This window comes from Oncorhynchus clarkii, chromosome 22, assembly GCF_045791955.1.
Source record: "Oncorhynchus clarkii lewisi isolate Uvic-CL-2024 chromosome 22, UVic_Ocla_1.0, whole genome shotgun sequence".
Lineage (NCBI taxonomy): Eukaryota > Metazoa > Chordata > Actinopteri > Salmoniformes > Salmonidae > Oncorhynchus > Oncorhynchus clarkii.
Genome location: NC_092168.1, coordinates 51217592 through 51242765, shown reverse-complemented (window position 1 = coordinate 51242765; position 25174 = coordinate 51217592). Strand labels below are relative to the sequence as shown.

Below are 25174 nucleotides of genomic sequence, written 5' to 3'. Positions count from 1 at the left end.
CGGCTGGGGATGCCATCTGGGCCTGCAGCCTTGCGAGGGTTAACACGTTTAAATGTCTTACTCACCTCGGCCGCAGTGAAGGAGAGACCGCATGTTTTCGTTGCAGGCCGTGTCAGTGGCACTGTATTGTCCTCAAAGCGGGCAAAAAAGTTATTTAGTCTGCCTGGGAGCAAGACATCCTGGTCCGTGACTGGGCTGGGTTTCTTCCTGTAGTCCGTGATTGACTGTAGACCCTGCCACATGCCTCTTGTGTCTGAGCCGTTGAATTGAGATTCTACTTTGTCTCTGTACTGGCGCTAAGCTTGTTTGATAGCCTTGCGGAGGGAATAGCTGCACTGTTTGTATTCGGTCATGTTACCAGACACCTTGCCCTGATTAAAAGCAGTGGTTCTCGCTTTCAGTTTCACACGAATGCTGCCATCAATCCACGGTTTCTGGTTAGGGAATGTTTTAATCGTTGCTATGGGAACGACATCTTCAACGCACGTTCTAATGAACTCGCACACCGAATCAGCGTATTCGTCAATGTTGTTATCTGACGCAATACGAAACATCTCCCAGTCCACGTGATGGAAGCAGTCTTGGAGTGTGGAGTCAGCTTGGTCGGACCAGCGTTGGACAGACCTCAGCGTGGGAGCCTCTTGTTTTAGTTTCTGTCTGTAGGCAGGGATCAACAAAATGGAGTCGTGGTCAGCTTTTCCGAAAGGGGGGCGGGGCAGGGCCTTATATGCGTCGCGGAAGTTAGAGTAACAATGGTCCAAGGTCTTTCCTCCCCTGGTTGCGCAATCGATATGCTGATAAAATTTGGGGAGTCTTGTTTTCAGATTAGCCTTGTTAAAATCCCCAGCTACAATGAATGCAGCCTCCGGATAAATTGTTTCCAGTTTGCAGAGAGTTAAATAAAGTTCGTTCAGAGCCATCGATGTGTCTGCTTGGGGGGGGATATATACGGCTGTGATTATAATCGAAGAGAATTCTCTTGGTAGATAATGCGGTCTACATTTGATTGTGAGGAATTCTAAATCAGGTGAACAGAAGGATTTGAGTTCCTGTATGTTTCTTTCATCGCACCATGTCACGTTAGTCATAAGGCATACGCCCCCGCCCCTCTTTTTACCAGAAAGATGTTTTTTCCTGTCTGCGCGATGCGTGGAGAAACCTGTTGGCTGCACCGCTTCGGATTGCGTCTCTCCAGTAAGCCACGTTTCCGTGAAGCAAAGAACGTTACAGTCTCTGATGTCCCTCTGGAATGCTACCCTTGCTCGGATTTCATCAACCTTGTTGTCAAGAGACTGGACATTGGCAAGAAGAATGCTAGGGAGTGGTGTGCGCTGTGCCCGTCTCCGGAGTCTGACCAGAAGACCGCCTCGTTTCCCTCTCTTTCGGAGTCGTTTTTTTGGGTCGCTGCATAGGATCCACTCCGTTGTCCTGTTTGTAAGGCAGAACACAGGATCCGCGTCGCGAAAAACATATTCTTGGTCGTACTGATGGTGAGTTGATGCTGATCTTATATTCAGTAGTTCTTCTCGACTGTATGTAATGAAACCTAAGATGACCTGGGGTACTAATGTAAGAAATAACACGTAAAAAAACTAAAAACTGCATAGTTTCCTAGGAACGCGAAGCGAGGCGGCCATCTCTGTCGGCGCCGGAAGTACTAGGAGGATCTGATCCATTGTCCTGGGTGGTGGTCCAAACAGAGGATCTGATCCATTGTCCTGGGTGGTGGTCCAAACAGAGGATCTGATCCATTGTCCTGGGTGGTGGTCTAAACAGAGGATCTGATCCATTGTCCTGGGTGGTGGTCCAAACAGAGGATCTGATCCATTGTCCTGGGTGGTGGTCCAAACAGAGGATCTGATCCATTGTCCTGGGTGGTGGTCCATACAGAGGATCTGATCCATTGTCCTGGGTGGTGGTCCAAACAGAGGATCTGATCCATTGTCCTGGGTGGTGGTCTAAACAGAGGATCTGATCCATTGTCCTGGGTGGTGGTCTAAACAGAGGATCTGATCCATTGTCCTGGGTGGTGGTCCAAACAGAGGATCTGATCCATTGTCCTGGGTGGTGGTCTAAACAGAGGATCTGATCCATTGTCCTGGGTGGTGGGCCAAACAGAGGATCTGATCCATTGTCCTGGGTGGTGGTCTAAACAGAGGATCTGATCCATTGTCCTGGGTGGTGGTCCAAACAGAGGATCTGATCCATTGTCCTGGGTGGTGGTTCAAACAGAGGATCTGATCCATTGTCCTGGGTGGTGGTCCAAACAGAGGATCTGATCCATTGTCCTGGGTGGTGGTCCAAACAGAGGATCTGATCCATTGTCCTGGGTGGTGGTCTAAACAGAGGATCTGATCCATTGTCCTGGGTGGTGGTCTAAACAGAGGATCTGATCCATTGTCCTGGGTGGTGGTCCAAACAGAGGATCTGATCCATTGTCCTGGGTGGTGGTCCATACAGAGGATCTGATCCATTGTCCTGGGTGGTGGTCCAAACAGAGGATCTGATCCATTGTCCTGGGTGGTGGTCCAAACGGAGGATCTGATCCATTGTCCTGGGTGGTGGTCTAAACAGAGGATCTGATCCATTGTCCTGGGTGGTGGTCCATACAGAGGATCTGATCCATTGTCCTGGGTGGTGGTCCGAACAGAGGATCTGATCCATTGTCCTGGGTGGTGGTCCAAACAGAGGATCTGATCCATTGTCCTGGGTGGTGATCCATACAGAGGATCTGATCCATTGTCCTGGGTGGTGGTCCAAACAGAGGATCTGATCCATTGTCCTGGGTGGTGGTCCAAACAGAGGATCTGATCCATTGTCCTGGGTGGTGGTCTAAACAGAGGATCTGATCCATTGTCCTGGGTGGTGGTCCGAACAGAGGATCTGATCCATTGTCCTGGGTGGTGGTCCGAACAGAGGATCTGATCCATTGTCCTGGGTGGTGGTCCAAACAGAGGATCTGATCCATTGTCCTGGGTGGTGGTCTAAACAGAGGATCTGATCCATTGTCCTGGGTGGTGGTCCAAACAGAGGATCTGATCCATTGTCCTGGGTGGTGGGCCAAACAGAGGATCTGATCCATTGTCCTGGGTGGTGGTCCAAACAGAGGATCTGATCCATTGTCCTGGGTGGTGGTCTAAACAGAGGATCTGATCCATTGTCCTGGGTGGTGGTCTAAACAGAGGATCTGATCCATTGTCCTGGGTGGTGGTCTAAACAGAGGATCTGATCCATTGTCCTGGGTGGTGGTCCGAACAGAGGATCTGATCCATTGTCCTGGGTGGTGGTCTAAACAGAGGATCTGATCCATTGTCCTGGGTGGTGGTCTAAACAGAGGATCTGATCCATTGTCCTGGGTGGTGGTCTAAACAGAGGATCTGATCCATTGTCCTGGGTGGTGGTCCAAACAGAGGATCTGATCCATTGTCCTGGGTGGTGGTCTAAACAGAGGATCTGATCCATTGTCCTGGGTGGTGGTCCATACAGAGGATCTGATCCACTGTCCTGGGTGGTGGTCCAAACAGAGGATCTGATCCATTGTCCTGGGTGGTGGTCCAAACAGAGGATCTGATCCATTGTCCTGGGTGGTGGTCCAAACAGAGGATCTGATCCATTGTCCTGGGTGGTGGTCTAAACAGAGGATCTGATCCATTGTCCTGGGTGGTGGTCTAAACAGAGGATCTGATCCATTGTCCTGGGTGGTGGGCCAAACAGAGGATCTGATCCATTGTCCTGGGTGGTGGTCTAAACAGAGGATCTGATCCATTGTCCTGGGTGGTGGTCTAAACAGAGGATCTGATCCATTGTCCTGGGTGGTGGTCTAAACAGAGGATCCGCTTTGGGAAAGTTGTATTCCTGGTCGTAATGATGGTACGTTGACGTTGCTCTTATATCCAATAGTTCTTCCCGGCTGTATGTAATAAGACTTCAGTTTTCCTGAGGTAACAATGTAAGAAATATTACATAAATAAAGCTATGACCTGGTACTGTAACACAGGCTAGCTATGACCTGGTACTGTAACACAGGCTAGCTATGACCTGGTACTGTAACACAGGCTAGCTATGACCTGGTACTGTAACACAGGCTAGCTATGACCTGGTACTGTAACACAGGCTAGCTATGACCTGGTACTGAAACACAGGCTAGCTATGACCTGGTACTGTAACACAGGCTAGCTATGACCTGGTACTGAAACACAGGCTAGCTATGCCCTGGTACTGTAACACAGGCTGGCTATGACCTGGCACTGTAACACAGGCTAGCTATGACCTGGCACTGTAACACAGGCTAGCTATGACCTGGTACTGTAACACAGGCTAGCTATGACCTGGTACTGTAACACAGGCTAGCTATGACCTGGTAATGTACCACAGGCTAGCTATGACCTGGTACTGTAACACAGGCTATCTATGACCTGGTACTGTAACACAGGCTAGCTATGACCTGGTACATTAACACAGGCTAGCTATGACCCGGTACATTAACACAGGCTAGCTATGACCTGGTACATTAACACAGGCTAGCTTTGACCCGGTACATTAACACAGGCTAGCTATGACCTGGTACTGTAACACAGGCTAGCTATGACCTGGTACTGTAACACAGGCTAGCCATGACCTGGTACTGTAACACAGGCTAGCTATGACCTGGTACATTAACACAGGCTAGCTATGACCTGGTACTGTAACACAGGCTAGCTATGACCTGGTACTGTAACACAGGCTAGCTATGACCTGGTACTGTAACACAGGCAATACAGGGAGACCCCAACATGTTTAGTGGCCGTAATCAAATCAAATCTAACTTTATTAGTCACATGTGCCGAATACAACAGGTGTAGACCTAACAGTGAAATGCTGACTTACAAGCACTTAACCAACAATGCAGTTCAAGAAGAGTGATGAAAATATTTACCAAATAAACTAAAGTTAAACATAATAAAAAGTAACACAATACAGTATCAATAATGAGGCTATATACAGTGGGTACCGGTACCGAGTCAATGTGGAGGCTATATACAGGGGGTACCGGTACCGAGTCAATGTGGAGGCTATATACAGGGGGTACCGGTACCGAGTCAATGTGGAGGCTATATACAGGGGGTACCGGTACAGAGTCAATGTGGAGTCTATATACAGGGGGTACCATTACAGAGTCAATGTGGAGGCTATATACAGGGTGTACCGGTACCGAGTCAATGTGGAGGCTATATACAGGGGGTACCGGTACAGAGTCAATGTGGAGGCTATATACAGGGGGTACCGGTACAGAGTCAATGTGGAGGCTATATACAGGGGGTACCGGTACAGAGTCAATGTGGAGGCTATATACAGGGGTTACCGGTACCGAGTCAATGTGGAGGCTATATACAGGGGTTACCGGTACCGAGTCAATGTGGAGGCTATATACAGGGGGTACCGGTACAGAGTCAATGTGGAGTCTATATACAGGGGGTACCATTACAGAGTCAATGTGGAGGCTATACACAGGGGTTACCGGTACCGAGTCAATGTGGAGGCTATATACAGGGTGTACCGGTACCGAGTCAATGTGGAGGCTATATACAGGGGGTACCATTACAGAGTCAATGTGGAGGCTATACACAGGGGGTACCGGTACAGAGTCAATGTGGAGGCTATATACAGGGTGTACCGGTACCGAGTCAATGTGGAGGCTATATACAGGGGGTACTGGTACAGAGTCAATGTGGGGGTACAGGTTAGTTGAGGTAATTTGTACATGTAGGTAGGATAATAAACAGCAAGTAGCAGCAGAGTAATAACAAATGGGGGGGTGACAATGTAAATATGGCCTTTTGATTAATTGTTCAGCGGTCTTATGGCTTGGGGGTAGAAGCTGTTAAGGAGCCTTTTGGTCCTAGACTTGGAGCACCGGTACCGCTTGCTGTGCGGTAGCAGAGAGAACAGTCTATGACTTGGGTAACTGGAGTCTTTGACAATTGTTTGGGCTTTCCTCTGACACCGCCTGGTATAGAGGTCCTGGATGGCAGGAAGCTTGGCCCCAGTGATGTACTGGGCTGTACGCACTACCCTCTGTAGCACCTTATGGTCAGATGCCGAGTAGTTGTCATACCAGGCGATGATGCTCTCGATGGTGCAGCTGTTGAACTTTTTGAGGATCTGGGGACCAATGCCAAATCTTTTCAGTCTCCTGAGAGGGAAAAGGTGTTGTCATGCCCTCTTCACGACTGTCTTGGTGTGCTTGGACCGTGATAGTTCGTTGTTGATGTGGACACTCGACCAGCTCCACTACAGCCCCGTTGATGTTAATGGGGGCTTGTTCGGCCCGCCTTTTCCTGTAGTCCACAATCATCTCCTTTGTCTTGCTCACATTGAGGGAGAGGTTGTCCTGGCACCACACTGCCGTGTTTGGCCGTGCAGTCGTGAGTGTACAGGGATTACAGGCCCCGCAGCTTTGTGAATGTTGACTTGTTTAAAGGTCTTGCTCACATCGGCTACCGAGAGCATTATAACACAGTCGTCCGGAACAACTGTTGCTCTCATGCATGCTTCAGTGTTGCTTGCCTCGAAGCGAGCATTAAAGGCATTTAGCTCATCTGGTAGGCTCGCGTCACTGGGCAACTCGCCCCTTGGTTTCCCTTTGTAGTCCGTAATAGATTTCAAGCCCTGCTACATTCGACGAGTGTCATAGCCGTTGTAGTAGGATTCAATCTTAATCCTGTATTGACCCTTGCTTGTTTGATGGTTTGTCTAAGGGTGTAGTGGGATTTCATATAAGTGTCCGGGTTAGAGTCCCGCTCCTTGAAAGCGGCAGCTCTAGCCTTTAGCTCGGTGCGGATGTTATCTGTAATCCATGGCTTCTGGTTGGGATACAGTGGGGCAAAAAAGTATTTAGTCAGCCACCAATTGTGCAAGATCTCCCACTTAAAAAGATGAGAGAGGCCTGTAATTTTCATCATAGGTACACTTCAACTATGGCAGACAAAATGAGAAAAAAAATCCAGAAAATCACATTGTAGGATTTTTAATGAATTTATTTGCAAATTATGGTGGAAAATAAGTATTTATCTTGTTTATAAATCAATAATAAATATATAAATAAATATCTTAACAACAACCAACACTGGTTCTCACCCTCATCTCTCAGCAATCATCTCCTTTTCTGAGTAGCAGAACACTGGCTTATATTGCTTCAGAAAGAGTCTGTAAGTGAAGGCAGCTGTTTCTGACAAGAGATCCGGTCAGCTCCAATCATCAATGGGGCCGACCAATCAGCTGCTTGGGGGAATCCAGGAAGCCATTTTCCTGAAACACACACACATACAAATACACAAACCACAACACAAGAACTGGGGAACGTAACATTATGTGTGTTTGTGTGGTTTTGTGTTTGTGTGGTTTTGGGTTTGTGTGGTTTTGTGGTTGTGTGGTTATGTGTTTGTGTGTGGTGTGTGGTGTTTGGTGTTTGTTTGTGTGGTGTGTTCGTGTGGTTATGTGTTTGGTGTGTATTTGGTGTGTGTGTCGTGTATGGTGTGTGTGTGTGTGGTTATGTGTATGGTGTGTGTGTGTGTGGTTATGTGTTTGGTGTGTGTGTGTGTGTCTGACAACAATTGTTTGAAGTTTTACACCTCAACCACCAGAGGGTAGCATTCTCCAACTAAAGGTATGAGCACCTTATGTTTCTGATGGAAATAGAAGGAACAGAGAGGAATATCGAAGCCTCATATCCACTACAAGACCATGGTGCTACAGAACCCACAGAACAGCAACTGTCCCTCCCTACCTTCAGGTTATCTACAGAACAGCCAGAGGAACTGTCCCTCCCTACCTTCAGGTTATCTACAGAACAGCAACTGTCCCTCCCTACCTTCAGGTTATCTACAGAACAGCAACTGTCCCTCCCTACCTTCAGGTTATCTACAGAACAGCAACTGTCCCTCCCTACCTTCAGGTTATCTACAGAACAGCAACTGTCCCTCCCTACCTTCAGGTTATCTACAGAACAGCAACTGTCCTCCCTACCTTCAGGTTATCTACAGAACAGCCAGAGGAACTGTCCCTCCCTACCTTCAGGTTATCTACAGACCAGCAACTGTCCCTCCCTACCTTCAGGTTACCTACAGAACAGAGGAACTGTCCCTCCCTACCTTCAGGTTATCTACAGAACAGCAACTGTCCCTCCCTACCTTCAGGTTATCTACAGAACAGAGGAACTGTCCCTCCCTACCTTCAGGTTATCTACAGAACAGAGGAACTGTCCCTCCCTACCTTCAGGTTATCTACAGACCAGCAACTGTCCCTCCCTACCTTCAGGTTATCTACAGAACAGAGGAACTGTCCCTCCCTACCTTCAGGTTATCTACAGACCAGCAACTGTCCCTCCCTACCTTCAGGTTATCTACAGAACAGAGGAACTGTCCCTCCCTACCTTCAGGTTATCTACAGAACAGCAACTGTCCCTCCCTACCTTCAGGATATCTACAGAACAGCAACTGTCCCTCCCTACCTTCAGGTTATCTACAGACCAGCAACTGTCCCTCCCTACCTTCAGGTTATACTCCATCCCTACACCCCAACCCAATCACTCCATTTTGCCACCTCAGGTCTCTTGGCCCTCCCACCCCTACAGAAGAGCAGCCCCCCCTCAGCCCAGTACAACCTCTTCTCTGTCCTGGCACCCCAATGATGGACCCCCCACTCCCCCCTGTTTATTAGCTTCTTTATTAAGGAAACATGTACTGACTATGACTGATATGTGGTGGTACCACCTAGCTATCTGGAGATGAATGACTGATATTTTTATTTACTTTTTATTTATTTAACCTTTATTTAACCAGGTAGGCCAGTTGAGAACACATTTATTTAACCAGGTAGGCAAGTTGAGAACAAGTTCTCATTTACAATTGCGACCTGGCCAAGATAAAGCAAAGCAGTTCGACAGATACAACGACACAGAGTTACACATGGAGTAAAACAAACATACAGTCAATAATACAGTATAAACAAGTCTATATACGATGTGAGCAAATGAGGTGAGATAAGGGAGGTAAAGGCAAAAAAAGGCCATGGTGGCAAAGTAAATACAATATAGCAAGTAAAACACTGGAATGGTAGATTTGACAGTAGATGAGAGTGCAAAGTAGAAATAAAAATAATGGGGTGCAAAGGAGCAAAATTAATTAATTAAATACAGTAGGGAAAGAGGTAGTTGTTTGGGCTAAATTATAGGTGGGCTATGTACAGGTGCAGTAATCTGTGAGCTGCTCTGACAGTTGGTGCTTAAAGCTAGTGAGGGAGATAAGTGTTTCCAGTTTCAGAGATTTTGTAGTTCGTTCCAGTCATTGGCAGCAGAGAACTGGAAGGAGAGGCGGCCAAAGAAAGAATTGGTTTTGGGGGTGACTAGAGAGATATACCTGCTGGAGCGTGTGCTACAGGTGGGAGATGCTATGGTGACCAGCGAGCTGAGATAAGGGGCGACTTTACCTAGCAGGGTCTTGTAGATGACATGGAGCTAGTGGGTTTGGCGACGAGTATGAAGCGAGGGCCAGCCAACGAGAGCGTACAGGTCGCAATGGTGGGTAGTATATGGGGCTTTGGTGACAAAACGGATTGCACTGTGATAGACTGCATCCAATTTGTTGAGTAGGGTATTGGAGGCTATTTTGTAAATGACATCGCCAAAGTCGAGGATTGGTAGGATGGTCAGTTTTACAAGGGTATGTTTGGCAGCATGAGTTAAGGATGCTTTGTTGCGAAATAGGAAGCCAATTCTAGATTTAACTTTGGATTGGATATGTTTGATATGGGTCTGGAAGGAGAGTTTACAGTCTAACCAGACACCTAAGTATTTGTAGTTGTCCACGTATTCTAAGTCAGAGCCGTCCAGAGTAGTGATGTTGGACAGGCGGGTAGGTGCAGGTAGAGATCGGTTGAAGAGCATGCATTTAGTTTTACTTGTATTTAAGAGCAATTGGAGGCCACGGAAGGAGAGTTTTTTGGCATTGAAGCTTGCCTGGAGGGTTGTTAACACAGTGTCCAAAGAAGGGCCAGAAGTATACAGAATGGTGTCGTCTGCGTAGAGGTGGATCAGAGAATCACCAGCAGCAAGAGCGACCTTATTGATGTAAACAGAGAAAAGAGTCGGTCCAAGAATTGAACCCTGTGGCACCCCCATAGAGACTGCCAGAGGTCCGGACAGCAGACCCTCCGATTTGACACACTGAACTCTATCAGAGAAGTAGTTGGTGAACCAGACGAGGCAATAATTTGAGAAACCAAGGCTGTCGAGTCTGCCGATGAGGTTGTGGTGATTGACAGAGTCGAAAGCCTTGGCCAGATCAATGAATACGGCTGCACAGTAATGTTTCTCATCGATGGCGGTTAAGATATCGTTTAGGACCTTGAGCGTGGCTGAGGTGCACCCATGACCAGCTCTGAAACCAGATTGCATAGCAGAGAAGGTATGGTGAGATTCGAAATGGTCGGTAATCTGTTTGTTGACTTGGCTTTCGAAGACCTTAGAAAGGCATGGTAGGATAGATATAGGTCTGCAGCAGTTTGGGCCAAGAGTGTCCCCCCCTTTGAAGAGGGGGATGACCGCAGCTGCTTTCCAATTTTTGGGAATCTCAGACGACATGAAAGAGAGGTTGAACAGGCTAGTAATAGGGGTGATAATTTTAGAAAGAAAGGGTCCAGATTGCCTAGCCCGGCTGATTTGTAGGGGTCCAGATTTTGCAGCTCTTTCAGAACATCAGCTGAATGGATTTGGGAGAAGGAGAAATGGGGAAGGCTTGGGCGAGTTGCTGTGGGGGGTGCAGTGCTGTTGACCGGGGTAGGAGTAGCCAGGTGGAAAGCATGGCCAGCCGTAGAAAAATGCTTATTGAAATTCTCAATTATGGTGGATTTATCAGTGGTGACAGTGTTTCCTATCTTCAGTGCAGTGGGCAGCTGGAAGGAGGTGTTCTTATTCTCCATGGACTTTACAGTGTCCCAGAACTTTTTTGAGTTAGTGTTGCAGGAAGCAAATTTCTGCTTGAAAAAGCTAGCCATGGCTTTTCTAACTGCCTGTGTATAATGGTTTCTAGCTTCCCTGAACAGCTGCATATCACGGGGGCTGTTCGATGCTAATGCAGAACGCCATAGGATGTTTTTGTGTTGGTTAAGGGCAGTCAGGTCTGGGGAGAACCAAGGGCTATATCTGTTCCTGGTTCTAAATTTCTTGAATGGGGCATGTTTATTTAAGGTGGTTAGGAAGGCATTTAAAAAAAATATCCAGGCATCCTCTACTGACGGGATGAGATCAATATCCTTCCAGGATACCCCGGCCAGGTCGATTAGAAAGGCCTGCTCGCTGAAGTGTTTCAGGGAGCGTTTTACAGTGATGAGTGGAGGTCGTTTGACCGCTGACCCATTACGGATGCAGGCAATGAGGCAGTGATCGCTGAGATCTTGGTTGAAAACAGCAGAGGTGTATTTAGAGGGCAAGTTGGTTAGGATGATATCTATGAGGGTGCCCGTGTTTAAGGCTTTGGGGAGGTACCTGGTAGGTTCATTGATAATTTGTGTGAGGTTGAGGGCATTAAGTTTAGATTGTAGGATGGCTGGGGTGTTAAGCATGTTCCAGTTTAGGTCGCCTAGCAGCACGAGCTCTGAAGATAGATGGGGGGCAATCAGTTCACATATGGTGTCCAGAGCACAGCTGGGGGCAGAGGGTGGTCTATAGCAGGCGGCAACGGTGAGAGACTTGTTTTTAGAGAGGTGGATTTTTAAAAGTAGAAGTTCAAATTGTTTGGGTACAGACCTGGATAGTAGGACAGAACTCTGCAGGCTATCTTTGCAGTAGATCGCAACACCGCCCCCTTTGGCAGTTCTATCTTGCTATCTGGAGATGAATGTCCTGACTTTGACTGATATGTGGTGGTACCACCTAGCTATCTGGAGATGAATGTACTGACTATGACTGATATGTGGTGGTACCACCTAGCTATCTGGAGATGCATGTACTGACTATGACTGGTCCACCTAGCTATCTGGAGATGAATGTACTGATTATGACTGGTCCACCTAGCTATCTGAAGATGAATGTACTGATTATGACTGGTCCACCTAGCTATCTGAAGATGAATGTACTGATTATGACTGGTCCACCTAGCTATCTGAAGGTGAATGTACTGACTATGATAGATATGTTGTTGTCCCACCTAGCTGTCTGAAGATGAATGAACTGATTATGACTGGTCCACCTAGCTATCTGGAGATGAATGTACTGACTATGACTGGTCCACCTAGCTATCGGAAGGTGAATGTACTGACTATGATTGGTCCACCTAGCTATCTGGAGATGAATGTACTGGCTACGGCTGGTCCACCTAGCTATCTGAAGATTAATGTACTGACTATGATAGATATGTGGTTGTCCCACCAAGCTATCTGGAGATGAATGTACTGGCTGTAAGTCTCTCTGGACAAGAGCGTCTGCTAAATGACTAACATGTAAAACAATTGAAGTATCTTGATCAGTGTTTGTTTCTCAGGTTCTAATACCTGTCTGTGGTGTCTCCCGTCTCCCCAGGTGATGGTTCGTCGCTGGACGGCCAGGGAGGGTCAGGTGAGAAGATCAAACGTCGTGTCAAGACACCGTACTCCCTGAAGAGGTGGCGCCCCTCCACCTGGGTGGTCTCCATGGATACGCAGGTTGGAGAGGTAAACAACAACGGAACCTGTCGCTCCAAGTCCTCCACTGCCGTCTACCTGGTAGGAGGGGGGACTACCACAGCCACCATGACCTCTGACCCCTGTGACCCTGGCATGACCTGCCTGTGAACCCTGACCCCTGGAGCAGGGTGTGATAACAGGTGGGCAGTGTGTTGCAGAAATGCCAGCTGCCTGTTTGCCAACTACACCCAGCTGGCTACTAACCTTTATGTGGTCGGCTACTTCAATGACTTAAAAAAATTGGGGTGTATCAGATGCCACCAAATGTGATTTTAATTTTTTTAGGGCAGAATGTGTTGCCCTAACCTCCCACACCTCTATAGCTGGCAACTTTTTTCATTACGCTGGCTACATTCGATTGTCGGGAACACATTGAGGAGGGCGTGGCCTACGGCTGTGTCTGCAATAACACCCTATTCCCTATATAGCGCACTACTTTCGACCAGAGCCGATATGGTCGATAGGGTAGTGCGTCTGTTGTGAATAGGGTGCCATTTGAGACGTTGCCTACCTGTATGACAGCATGCTCCGGTTTCCTTGGTTTCCTTGGTTTCCTTGGTTTCCTTGGTTTCCTTGGTTTCCTTGGTTTCCTTGGTTTCCTTGGTTTCCTGGTTCAAATTCCGTCAGAAGGAGAAGAAACGATGTGACTGCAAGAGAATCAAGAAAGAAGCACTTATAAATGATGATATTCTTTTCTTCTCAACTTTTTCTTTACTTTTGAAGAACTTTAAAACAGAATATAGCTATGCAGCAACATTGGCTTCACTTGCTTCCATTATAAATGCTGTTCCGCATAACTCATTGTATGATTGTATGGCTGTTTTTTTTGAATTTTGAAAAATGTTGTTTTTTTTGTTTTCGCACTTCAAAAAAAAAAAAGTGATGTCAATCATCTAGTGACCATGGTAACGACTGGTCTAAAAAAAAACATTAAGAGAAAAGCAGGGAGCAGTGGGTCTTTAAGACTGGGTTAGATGCTCATTGGTTTTCCAGTAATGTTTATGCATAGTACATTCAGTAATGTTATATTTTTATTATTTAACTAGGCAAGTCGGTTTCAGAACAAATTCTTATTTACATTGACCGCCTACACCGGGCCAAACCCGGACGACGCCGGGCCAATTGTGCGCCGCTCTATGGGACTCCCGATCACGGCCGGATGTGATACAGGCTGGATTCGAACCAGGGACTGTAGTGCACTGAGACGCAGTGCCTTAAACCGCTGCGCCACTCGGGAGCCCCCGTTTATGCTTTCGTACATTTAATAATGTTTAAGCATTTGTTTTTACATCAATCTGTATATCCTACGTTTTTCCATCACATTTTTAAATGTCCGATAGGCTTTAGCGTTGAAGTTTAAACCATTTTCAATTGTGTTGTATTCTTTGCAGCGGTTACTTCTGTTGTTATTATGACATTGTAAACAGTGCACTTATTATTATCATTAGTAGTAGCTGTCCTGCTCTCTGTCACATGTCCCTGAATGAGACAGCTCTCTACAAGGACATTGGCGGTATCTGCAGCTCTCTACAAGGACATTGGCGGTATCTGCAGCTCTCTACAAGGACATTGGCGGTATCTGCAGCTCTCTACAAGGACATTGGCGGTATCTGCAGCTCTCTATAAGGACATTGGCGGTATCTGCAGCTCTCTACAAGGACATTGGCGGTATCTGCAGCTCTCTACAAGGACATTGGCGATATCTGCAGATCTCTATAAGGACATGATATATCTCCAGCTGTCTACAAGGACATGAGGTATCTGCAGCTGTCTGCAAGGACATGGGATTTTGTTCTGTTACAAAAAGAAATTAGCGACAGTTTAACGTCAGTCTACTCCGACTGACCGTTGAACTCCTCTTCAGAAGACACTCGTCATTATTCTAAACCTTTCACTGTTCTCTCTACCCAGTCAGTCCCCTGCCTAGCTTAATAAACCAGACCAATTATTGGTATACAGTCTGAATCAAAGCGTTTCCTTACGAGCCAGAATGTTGAATAAAATGACATTTCAACTTCCGTTACCAGTTGTCTGTCCGGTTTGTCCTTCAGCTGGTTGAAATATCCACAGTAGTATTTAACAGACTTTTTAGAGAGCTGGTAATACCTTTGAAAACGCTTGTCACTTGACGCATGCACAGAACCATGTAAACACCGGCAAGACTTGGGTCGGTACGCGTCGCCTGGCGGTACTTCACGTGCCTTTGGGTCATGAGCAAAAGAAAAGGATTTGCCACACACAGAGATGTGCATTTTGTTGGAAAAGGACCTGTCAGTCAGCCTTTCACTGTTAGTCTACACCTGTCGTCTACATCTGTCGTGACTATTAACATTGGATTGATTTGATAACTGTGGATATTTTGTCTTAAATTTCAACCAGCTGAAGGACCAACCCTATGGACAATCGGCAGAGTAAGTTCAAATATAATTGTATTAAACATTCGTGACTGACAAGGGATGTTCAGGGTTTTTTTCTTATGTAAATGTGCGTAGCTATGCTGTGCATAGACAGTCAGTCCTCTACTCTATATTCACCATGCTCTAGTCTAGACTCCTGGAGGAGGGTTAACAGACAGTCAGTCCTCTACTCTATATTCACCATGCTCTAGTCTAGACTACTGGAGGAGGGTTAACAGACAGTCAGTCCTCTACTCTATATTCACCATGCTCTAGTCTAGACTCCTGGAGGAGGGTTAACAGACAGTCAGTCCTCTACTCTATATTCACCATGCTCTAGTCTAGACTACTGGAGGAGGGTTAACAGACAGTCAGTCCTCTACTCTATATTCACCATGCTCTAGTCTAGACTCCTGGAGGAGGGTTAACAGACATTCAGTCCTCTACTCTATATTCACCATGCTCTAATCTAGACTACTGGAGGAGGGATAACAGACAGTCAGTCCTCTACACTATATTCACCATGCTCTAGTCTAGTCTAGACTCCTGGAGGAGGGATAACAGACAGTCAGTCCTCTACACTATATTCACCATGCTCTAGTCTAATCTAGACTACTGGAGGAGGGTTAACAGACAGTCAGTCCTCTACTCTATATTCACCATGCTCTAGTCTAGACTCCTGGAGGAGGGTTAACAGACAGTCAGTCCTCTACTCTATATTCACCATGCTCTAGTCTAGACTCCTGGAGGAGGATTAACAGACAGTCAGTCCTCTACTCTATATTCACCATGCTCTAGTCTAGACTACTGGAGGAGGGTTAACAGACAGTCAGTCCTCTACTCTATATTCACCATGCTCTAGTCTAGACTCCTGGAGGAGGGTTAACAGACAGTCAGTCCTCTACTCTATATTCACCATGCTCTAGTCTAGACTCCTGGAGGAGGGTTAACAGACAGTCAGTCCTCTACTCTATATTCACCATGCTCTAGTCTAGACTACTGGAGGAGGGTTAACAGACAGTCAGTCCTCTACTCTATATTCACCATGCTCTAGTCTAGACTCCTGGAGGAGGGTTAACAGACAGTCAGTCCTCTACTCTATATTCACCATGCTCTAGTCTAGACTCCTGGAGGAGGGTTAACAGACAGTCAGTCCTCTACTCTATATTCACCATGCTCTAGTCTAGACTACTGGAGGAGGGTTAACAGACAGTCAGTCCTCTACTCTATATTCACCATGCTCTAGTCTAGACTACTGGAGGAGGGTTAACAGACAGTCAGTCCTCTACTCTATATTCACCATGCTCTAGTCTAGACTCCTGGAGGAGGGTTAACAGACAGTCAGTCCTCTACTCTATATTCACCATGCTCTAGTCTAGACTACTGGAGGAGGGTTAACAGACAGTCAGTCCTCTACTCTATATTCACCATGCTCTAGTCTAGACACCTGGAGGAGGGTTAACAGACAGTCAGTCCTCTACTCTATATTCACCATGCTCTAATCTAGACTACTGGAGGAGGGATAACAGACAGTCAGTCCTCTACACTATATTCACCATGCTCTAGTCTAGTCTAGACTCCTGGAGGAGGGATAACAGACAGTCAGTCCTCTACACTATATTCACCATGCTCTAGTCTAATCTAGACTACTGGAGGAGGGTTAACAGACAGTCAGTCCTCTACTCTATATTCACCATGCTCTAGTCTAGACTCCTGGAGGAGGGTTAACAGACCAATTGGACATGTTAGCTGACTAGTGGGTTGGGTAACATCATTCTATCCCACATTCCATTTCAGCTGTGCTATGAACAGAACTGTAAATTACTACTAATTTATAGCTACGTAAACCTACATGGAACCCACCCACATACCTGGAACTTATAACATGTAAACTACCCTACAATAAACTGTTAACTTTTTGGAAAGTTTGTCAATCTACATATTGTTAAATGTGTTTTTGGTTTGGAGAGGAGAGAGTTCTCTGAATGTTCTATACAAATGTTAAGGTAAACATTCTCCACTTTTTGATGCGTCAGGGTTCTCTTCTCTTGACGTGTCAGGGTTCTCTTCTCTCGATGGGTCAGGGTTCTCTTCTCTTGACGTGTCAGGGTTCTCTTCTCTTGATGTGTCAGGATTCTCTTCTCTTGACCTGTCAGGGTTCTCTTGACGTGTCAGGGGTCTCTTCTCTTGATGTGTCAGGATTCTCTTCTCTTGACCTGTCAGGGTTCTCTTGATGTGTCACGATTCTCTTCTCTTGACGTGTCAGGGTTCTCTTCTCTTGATGTGTCAGGATTCTCTTCTCTTGATGTGTCAGGCTTCTCTTCTCTCGATGTGTCAGGGTTCTCTTCTCTCGATGTGTCAGGAGTCTCTTCTCTTGATGTGTCAGGGTTCTCTTCTCTTGACGTGTCAGGGTTCTCTTCTCTTGATGTGTCAGGATTCTCTTCTCTCGATGTGTCAGGATTCTCTTCTCTTGACGTGTCAGGGTTCTCTTCTCTTGACGTGTCAGGGTTCTCTTCTCTTGACGTGTCAGGGTTCTCTTCTCTTGATGTGTCAGGGTTCTCTTCTCTTGACGTGTCAGAGTTCTCTTCTCTTGATGTGTCATGGTTCTCTTGATGTGTCAGGGTTCTCTTCTCTTGATGTGTCAGGCTTCTCTTCTCTTGACGTGTCAGTGTTCTCTTCTCTTGACGTGTCAGGATTCTCTTCTCTTGATGTGTCAGGGTTCTCTTCTCTTGATGTGTCAGTGTTCTCTTCTCTTGACGTGTCAGGGTTCTCTTCTCTTGACGTGTCAGGATTCTCTTCTCTTGACGTGTCAGGATTCTCTTCTCTTGACGTGTCAGGGTTCTCTTCTCTTGACGTGTCAGTGTTCTCTTCTCTTGACGTGTCAGGATTCTCTTCTCTTGATGTGTCAGGGTTCTCTTCTCTTGATGTGTCAGTGTTCTCTTCTCTTGACGTGTCAGGGTTCTCTTCTCTTGACGTGTCAGGATTCTCTTCTCTTGACGTGTCAGGATTCTCTTCTCTTGACGTGTCAGGGTTCTCTTCTCTTGACGTGTCAGGGTTCTCTTCTCTTGACGTGTCAGGATTCTCTTCTCTTGACGTGTCAGGGTTCTCTTCTCTTGATGTGTCAGGGTTCTCTTCTCTCGATGTGTCAGGGTTCTTTTCTCTTGATGTGTCAGGGTTCTCTTCTCTCGATGTGTCAGGGTTCTCTTCTCTTGATATGTCAGGCTTCTCTTCTCTTGACGTGTCAGGGTTCTCTTCTCTTGATGTGTCAGGCTTCTCTTCTCTCGATGTGTCAGGGTTCTCTTCTCTTGATGTGCCAGGGTTCTCTTCTCTCGATGTGTCAGGATTCTCTTCTCTTGACGTGTCAGGGTTCTCTTCTCTTGACGTGTCAGGATTCTCTTCTCTTGACGTGTCAGGGTTCTCTTCTCTTGATGTGTCAGGCTTCTCTTCTCTTGACGTGTCAGGGTCCTCTTCTCTCGATGTGTCAGGGTTCTCTTCTCTCGATGTGTCAGGCTTCTCTTCTCTTGAAGATTGATGTTGGAGACGAAAACTAAAGCCAAAACCCAAGTATTCTCATCTTTCACGTTTTTTTATATATATATTTTTTACATTTTCAACAATACTCTTGATGTAAATTCAATCAAAATGTTTCTCTTCTGTTGACATTTGTGAGCCCCTGTTTCTCCTCGTCTGGTATATAGCTGTCTAACTCACATGGTTCTATTCCATTGAGGACTACCCCCACAGTGGGCCGCAAGTGTTTTATGTTAGCGTCAACGTGTAGTGTTATTGTGTTTCCAGCACTGGGGTAAATCCTCATTGGAAACACTAATGTGTGTATGTGTTATAGGCTCACCTCTTTGGTGTAAGTAATTGTGTGTATATATAGATAGTGCAGTTACCTAGATATACTATACATACTGCAACATACAGTGGCTTCAGAAAAAAAATCAGACCCCTTGACTTATTCCACATTTTGTTTTGCAGTCTGAATTCAAAATGGATGAAATATTAATTTAATAATATTAATTAAATATTCATCAATCGACACACCCCATAATGACAAAGTGAAAACATGTTTTTTGACATTTTTGCAAATACTGATTAGAATACTTTGTAGATACAGCAATTACAGCTGTGAGTCTTTCTGGGTAAATCTCTAAGAGCTTTGCACACCTGGATTTTACAATATTTGCCCATTATTCTTTAAACAATTCTTCAAGCTCTGTCAAGTTGATTGTTGATCATTATTAGATCATATTCAAGTCTTTCCATAGATCTTCAAGCCGCCGATTTAAGTCAAAACTAACTAGACCACTCAGGAATATTCAATATCTTCTTGGTAAGTAACTAAAGTGTAGATTTGGCCTTGTGTTTTAGGTCATTGTCCTTCTGAAAGGCGAATTCATCTCCTCATTGTCTATTGGAACACAGACTGAACCAGACTTTCCTCTAGGATTTTGGCTGTGCTTATAGCTGTCTACCGTTTATTTTTATCCTAATAACTCCCTAGTCCTTGACAATGACAAGCATACCCATAACATGATGCAGCCACCGCCATGCTTGAAAATATGAAGTGGTACTGAGTGATGTGTTGTGTTGGATTTGCCCCAAACAAAACGCTTTATTCAGGACAAAAAGTTAATTTCTTTGCCGAAATGTTTTCAGTGTTACTTAAGTGCCTTGTTGCAAACAGGATGCATGTTTTGGAGTATTTTTATTCTGTACAGGCTTTTTTAACTCTGTCATTTAGGTTAGTATTATGGAGTAACTATGGAGTAACTACAATGTTGGTTCATCCTCAGTTGTTTTCTCCTATCACAGTCATTACACTCTGTAACTGTTTGGCTTCATGGTGAAAATCCTGAGCGGTTTCCTTCCTCTCCGGCAACTGAGTTATGAAGGACGTCTGTATCTTTGTAGTGACTGGGTGTATTGATACACCATCCAAAGCCTAATTATAACTTCACCTTGCTCAAAGGGATATTACACATTTTACCCATCTACCAATAGGTGCCCTTCTTTGCAAGGCATTGAAAAATCTCCTTGGTCTTTGTGGTTGAATATGTGTTTGAAATTCCCTGCTCGATTGAGGGACCTTACAATTATCTGTATGTGTTGGGGTACAAAGATGAGGAAGTAATTTAAAAATCATGTTAACCAATATTATTGAACATGGAATGAGTCCATGCAACTTATTATGCAATTTGTTAAGCACACTTTTACTCCTGAACCTATTTAGGCTTACCATAAAGGGGTTGAATACTTATTGACTCAAGACATTTCAGCTTAAAATGTTTTATTAATTTTAAAAAAATTATACTAACAAAATTCCACTTTGACATTATGGGGTATTGCGTGTAGATCAGGTATTGTGTATTGTGTAAACCGTTTTTAATTCAGGCTGTAAACCATATTAAATTCAGACAGTAAACCATTTTAAAATCAGGCTGTAAACCATTTTAAAATCAGGCTGCAAACCATTTTAAATTCAGGTTGTAAACCATTTTAAATTCAGACAGTAAACCATTTTAAATTCAGACAGTAAACCATTTTAAATTCAGACTGTAAACCGTTTTAAATTCAGGCTGTAAACCATTTTAAATTCAGGCTGTAATCCATTTTAAATTCAGGCTGCAAACCATTTTAAAATCAGGCTGCAAACCATTTTAAAATCAGGCTGCAAACCATTTTAAATTCAGGCTGTAAACCATTTTAAATTCAGGCTGTAAACCATTTTAAATTCAGGCTGTAAACCGTTTTAAATTCAGGCTGTAAACCATTTTAAATTCAGGCTGTAAACCATTTTAAATTCAGGCTGTAAACCGTTTTAAATTCAGGCTGCAAACCATTTTAAATTCAGGCTGTAAACCATTTTAAATTCAGGCTGTAAACCATTTTAAATTCAGGCTGTAAACCATTTTAAATTCAGGCTGTAAAGCATTTTAAATTCAGGCTGTAATCCATTTTAAATTCAGGCTGTAAAGCATTTTAAATTCAGGCTGTAATCCATTTTAAATTCAGGCTGTAACAACACAATGTGGAAGAAGTTAAAAAGATGTGAATCCTTTCTGAAGGCCACTGTACATACAACCGTTGCTATGGGACCAAGAACATTGCTACAGTACTGTACAGCACACTCATTTATACTGTATCACACTGTAGATATATGCCACTCAGAAAGCATGCAGGACATTATTAAGGTCATTACGGTAAGATTATAAATTAACCATATGAAATAAAGATGAGAGGAATATTAAAACAGGGTTTTTACCACTGAGGAAGTCTGACTAATTTGGACTAGATTATATACCTTATTCATCACTGACTCCATCCAATCTACGTCCCACATAAAGTATTCTATTGTGGACCCTTGAATTTCTACCCTACTCAGTGACATTCTGATATAACAATGTAATATTTAAGTCAGGAACTACTGACTGCCGCAGACAGACTATCCCAAGGCTTTGTGAACTTTTGAGTGCTGTGCTTTAATATGCAAAAAAACAGGTTACTATACAATACATTGTCCTGACTGACACTGCTGTATCCATCACTGATATCCATTCACATCTTAACAACTGCCAAATACATTACACTACATTTTGTTTGGTCTGGAAAGGACTTTTGTAAAACTGTGTTGTCTGTCACCTTAAAAAAAAAAAAAAAAGACTTGAAAAGTGATTAAAGAGTGGGTCCAGGGTGAATGTTGGATGTGTTGTTGTGGGTATAGTGAGCTGTTTGTCAAATGGCATCCTACTCGTCATACTGTGTAGTGCACTACTTTTGACCAGGGCACATGAGCTCAGGGTCCATAGGGTTAGGGCCCATAGAGGTCAGGGCTCATAGGGTTAGGGCCCATAGAGGTCAGGGCCCATAGGGTCAGGGCCCATAGAGGTCAGGGCTCATAGGGTTAGGGCCCATAGAGGTTAGGGCCCATAGAGGTAAGGGCCCATAGGGTTAGGGCCCATAGAGGTCAGGGCCCATAGGGTTAGGGCCCATAGAGGTCAGGGCCCATAGGGTTAGGGCCCATGAGCTCAGGGTCCATAGGGTTAGGGCCCATGAGCTCAGGGTCCATAGGGTTAGGGCCCATAGTGGTCAGGGCCCATAGGGTTAGGGCCCATAGAGGTCAGGGCCCATAGAGGTCAGGGCCCATAGAGGTCAGGGCCCATAGGGTTAGGGCCCATAGGGTTAGGGCCCATAGGGTTAGGGCCCATAGAGGTCAGGGCCCATAGGGTTAGGGCCCATAGAGCTCAGGGCCCATAGGGTTAGGGCCCATAGAGGTCAGGGCCCATAGGGTTAGGGCCCATAGGGTTAGGGCCCATAGAGGTCAGGGCCCATAGGGTCAGGGCCCATAGGGTTAGGGCCCATAGAGGTCAGGGCCCATAACGCTCAGTGCCCATAGAGGTCAGGGCCCATAGGGTTAGGGCCCATAGAGGTCAGGGCCCATAGAGGTCAGGGCCCATAGGGTTATGGCCCATAGGGTTAGGGCCCATAGAGCTCAGGGCCCATAGGGTTAGGGCCCATAGAGGTCAGGGCCCATAGGGTTAGGGCCCATAGGGTTAGGGCCCATAGAGGTCAGGGCCCATAGAGGTCAGGGCCCATAGGGTTAGGGCCCATAGGGTTAGGGCCCATAGAGCACAGGGCTCATAGGGTTAGGGCCCATAGAGGTCAGGGCCCATAGGGTTAGGGCCCATAGAGCTCAGGGCCCATAGGGTTAGGGCCTATAGAGGTCAGGGCCCATAGGGTTAGGACCCATAGAGGTCAGGGCCCATAGGGTTAGGGCCCATAGAGGTCAGGGCCCATAACGCTCAGTGCCCATAGAGGTCAGGGCCCATAGGGTTAGGGCCCATAGAGGTCAGGGCCCATAGAGGTCAGGGCCCATAGGGTTATGGCCCATAGAGCTCAGGGCCCATAGGGTTAGGGCCCATAGAGCTCAGGGCCCATAGAGGTCAGGGCCCATAGAGGTCAGGGCCCATAGGGTTAGGGCCCATAGAGGTCAGGGACCATAGGGTTAGGGCCCATAGAGGTCAGGGACCATAGGGTTAGGGCCCATAGAGCTCAGGGCCCATAGGGTTAGGGCCCATAGAGGTCAGGGCCCATAGGGTTAGGGCCCATAGAGGTTAGGGCCCATAACGCTCAGGGCCCATAGGGTTAGGGCCCATAGGGTTCAGGTCAAAAGTAGTGCACTACATGGGGAATAAGTAGGGTGCCACCTGGGGGACACAATTCATGTTGAAGTAGATGGTTTCCTTCAGAGCTCTGGTCCTGTATCTCTCCTTAGCCCTAAAAGCAACTCTGTTTTCTATTGAAGTTTGTAAAATAAGCGCTTTGAAATAAAATAACAAATGATATCTCATACTCTAGCCTGCTCTGGAAATGTTTAAAAATGACATTATCGATGAAAGAAAGCTTGCATTACATTACCCCATTGATTAAAGATTATATTACTGAGAACAGATTTTTTCATGTCAATTGACTTCTTAACTGCGTATGTTTCCCAAATGGCACCCTATTCTCTACATAGGGCACTACTTTTGACTAGAGCACTATGGCCCCTGGTTAAAAGTAGTGCACTTTGTAGGGAATAGGGTGCCATTTGGGTTGCTGCCCATTAAATAAACCTTGTGTTTTGATTGTGTAACTGAAGGTCAGGGCTGTAGTTGATCCCTGGACTAGTGGGTCTCATCTTTACAAGCATTTTGCTACACTCGCAATAATCATTTGCCAACCATTTATATGTGACCAATAAAATTTGATTTGAAAATGTTTTATTTGATTTCATCCTACACTAGTAGACCTCATCCTGCACTAGTACAACTCATCCTGCACTAGTAGACCTCATCTTACACTAGTACACCTCATCCTGCACTAGAACACCTCATCCTGCACTAGTACAACTCATCCTGCACTAGTACACCTCATCCTACACTAGTACACCTCATCCTGCACTAGTACACCTAATCCTGCACTAGTAGACCTCATCCTGCACTAGTAGACCTCATCCTGCATTAGTAGACCTCATCCTATACTAGTAGACCTCATCCTGCACTAGTAGACCTCATCCTATACTAGTATACCTCATCCTGCACTAGTAGACCTCATCCTATACTAGTATACCTCATCCTGCACTAGTAGACCTCATCCTGCACTAGTAGACCTCATTCTGCACTAGTAGACCTCCTCCTACACTAGCAGACCTCATCCTGCACTAGTAGACCTCATTATGCACTAGTAGACCTCCTCCTACACTAGCAAACCTCATCCTATACTAGTAGACCTCATCTTACACCAGTAGACCTCATCCTATACTAGTATACCTCATCCTGCACTAGTAGAACTCCTCCTATACTTGTAGACCTCATCTTACACCAGTATACCTCATCCTACACCAGTAGACCTCATCCTATACTAGTAGACATCATCCTGCACTTGTAGACCTCCTCTTATACTTGTAGACCTCATCCTACACGAGTATACCTCATCCTATACTAGTAGATATCATCCTGCACTAGTAGACCTCCTCCTATACTTGTAGACCTCATCCTACACGAGTATACCTCATCCTATACTAGTAGACCTCATCCTGAATGATGAGGGCCTCATGTACAGCCGTAGCAAGGCAATTTTGGGGGGTATAATATGATTCTCAGCTATAGAGAACTGCAACAACAACTTTTTAAATCCGTAAAATGTTTCCACTATGAGTATCTGAAAAGTGTTAGCTGTTTCAGATTTGTTGTGACGCAGTTTTAGGTAAATTATTTGTCCACGAGTGTCATTTTTCTAACACTCGTAGCTTGTTCAAAACACACTCTTTACCAAAGTAATCTTGTACCGTTTGTAGTTCTTGCCACTACACATCAACAGGGATTTCAGTGAAAATATAATCTCAATCTGAAATTGATGGGACTGTTGATTAAAATGTTAGGCTATGGATGCAACTGTGTTTAGATTCACTATCATTAGAGCATTGCCATTACATAATTGAAACATTTTAAATATAGTTTGTTTATCATTCGAAATGTAATTGATTGGTCACCAATACATTATTACCACTTTATAACGCAATAAGGGAAAGTTGC

General features: G+C 45.4%; 1 protein-coding gene across 2 annotated transcripts in view; it reads left to right on the top strand.

Annotated features, from left to right (window-relative positions):
* The window catches only part of LOC139380998 (bone morphogenetic protein receptor, type II b (serine/threonine kinase)), a 151632-nt gene extending 134456 nt beyond the window's left edge, over window positions 1-17176 (top strand). For both annotated transcript variants that reach the window (XM_071124223.1, XM_071124224.1), the window contains one exon: window positions 12554-17176. In XM_071124223.1, coding sequence (XP_070980324.1) covers window positions 12554-12804 — 251 coding nt within the window. In that variant the 3' untranslated portion in view covers window positions 12805-17176. The remainder of the gene's footprint in view (window positions 1-12553) is intronic.
* The last annotated feature ends 7998 nt before the right edge of the window (window positions 17177-25174 follow it).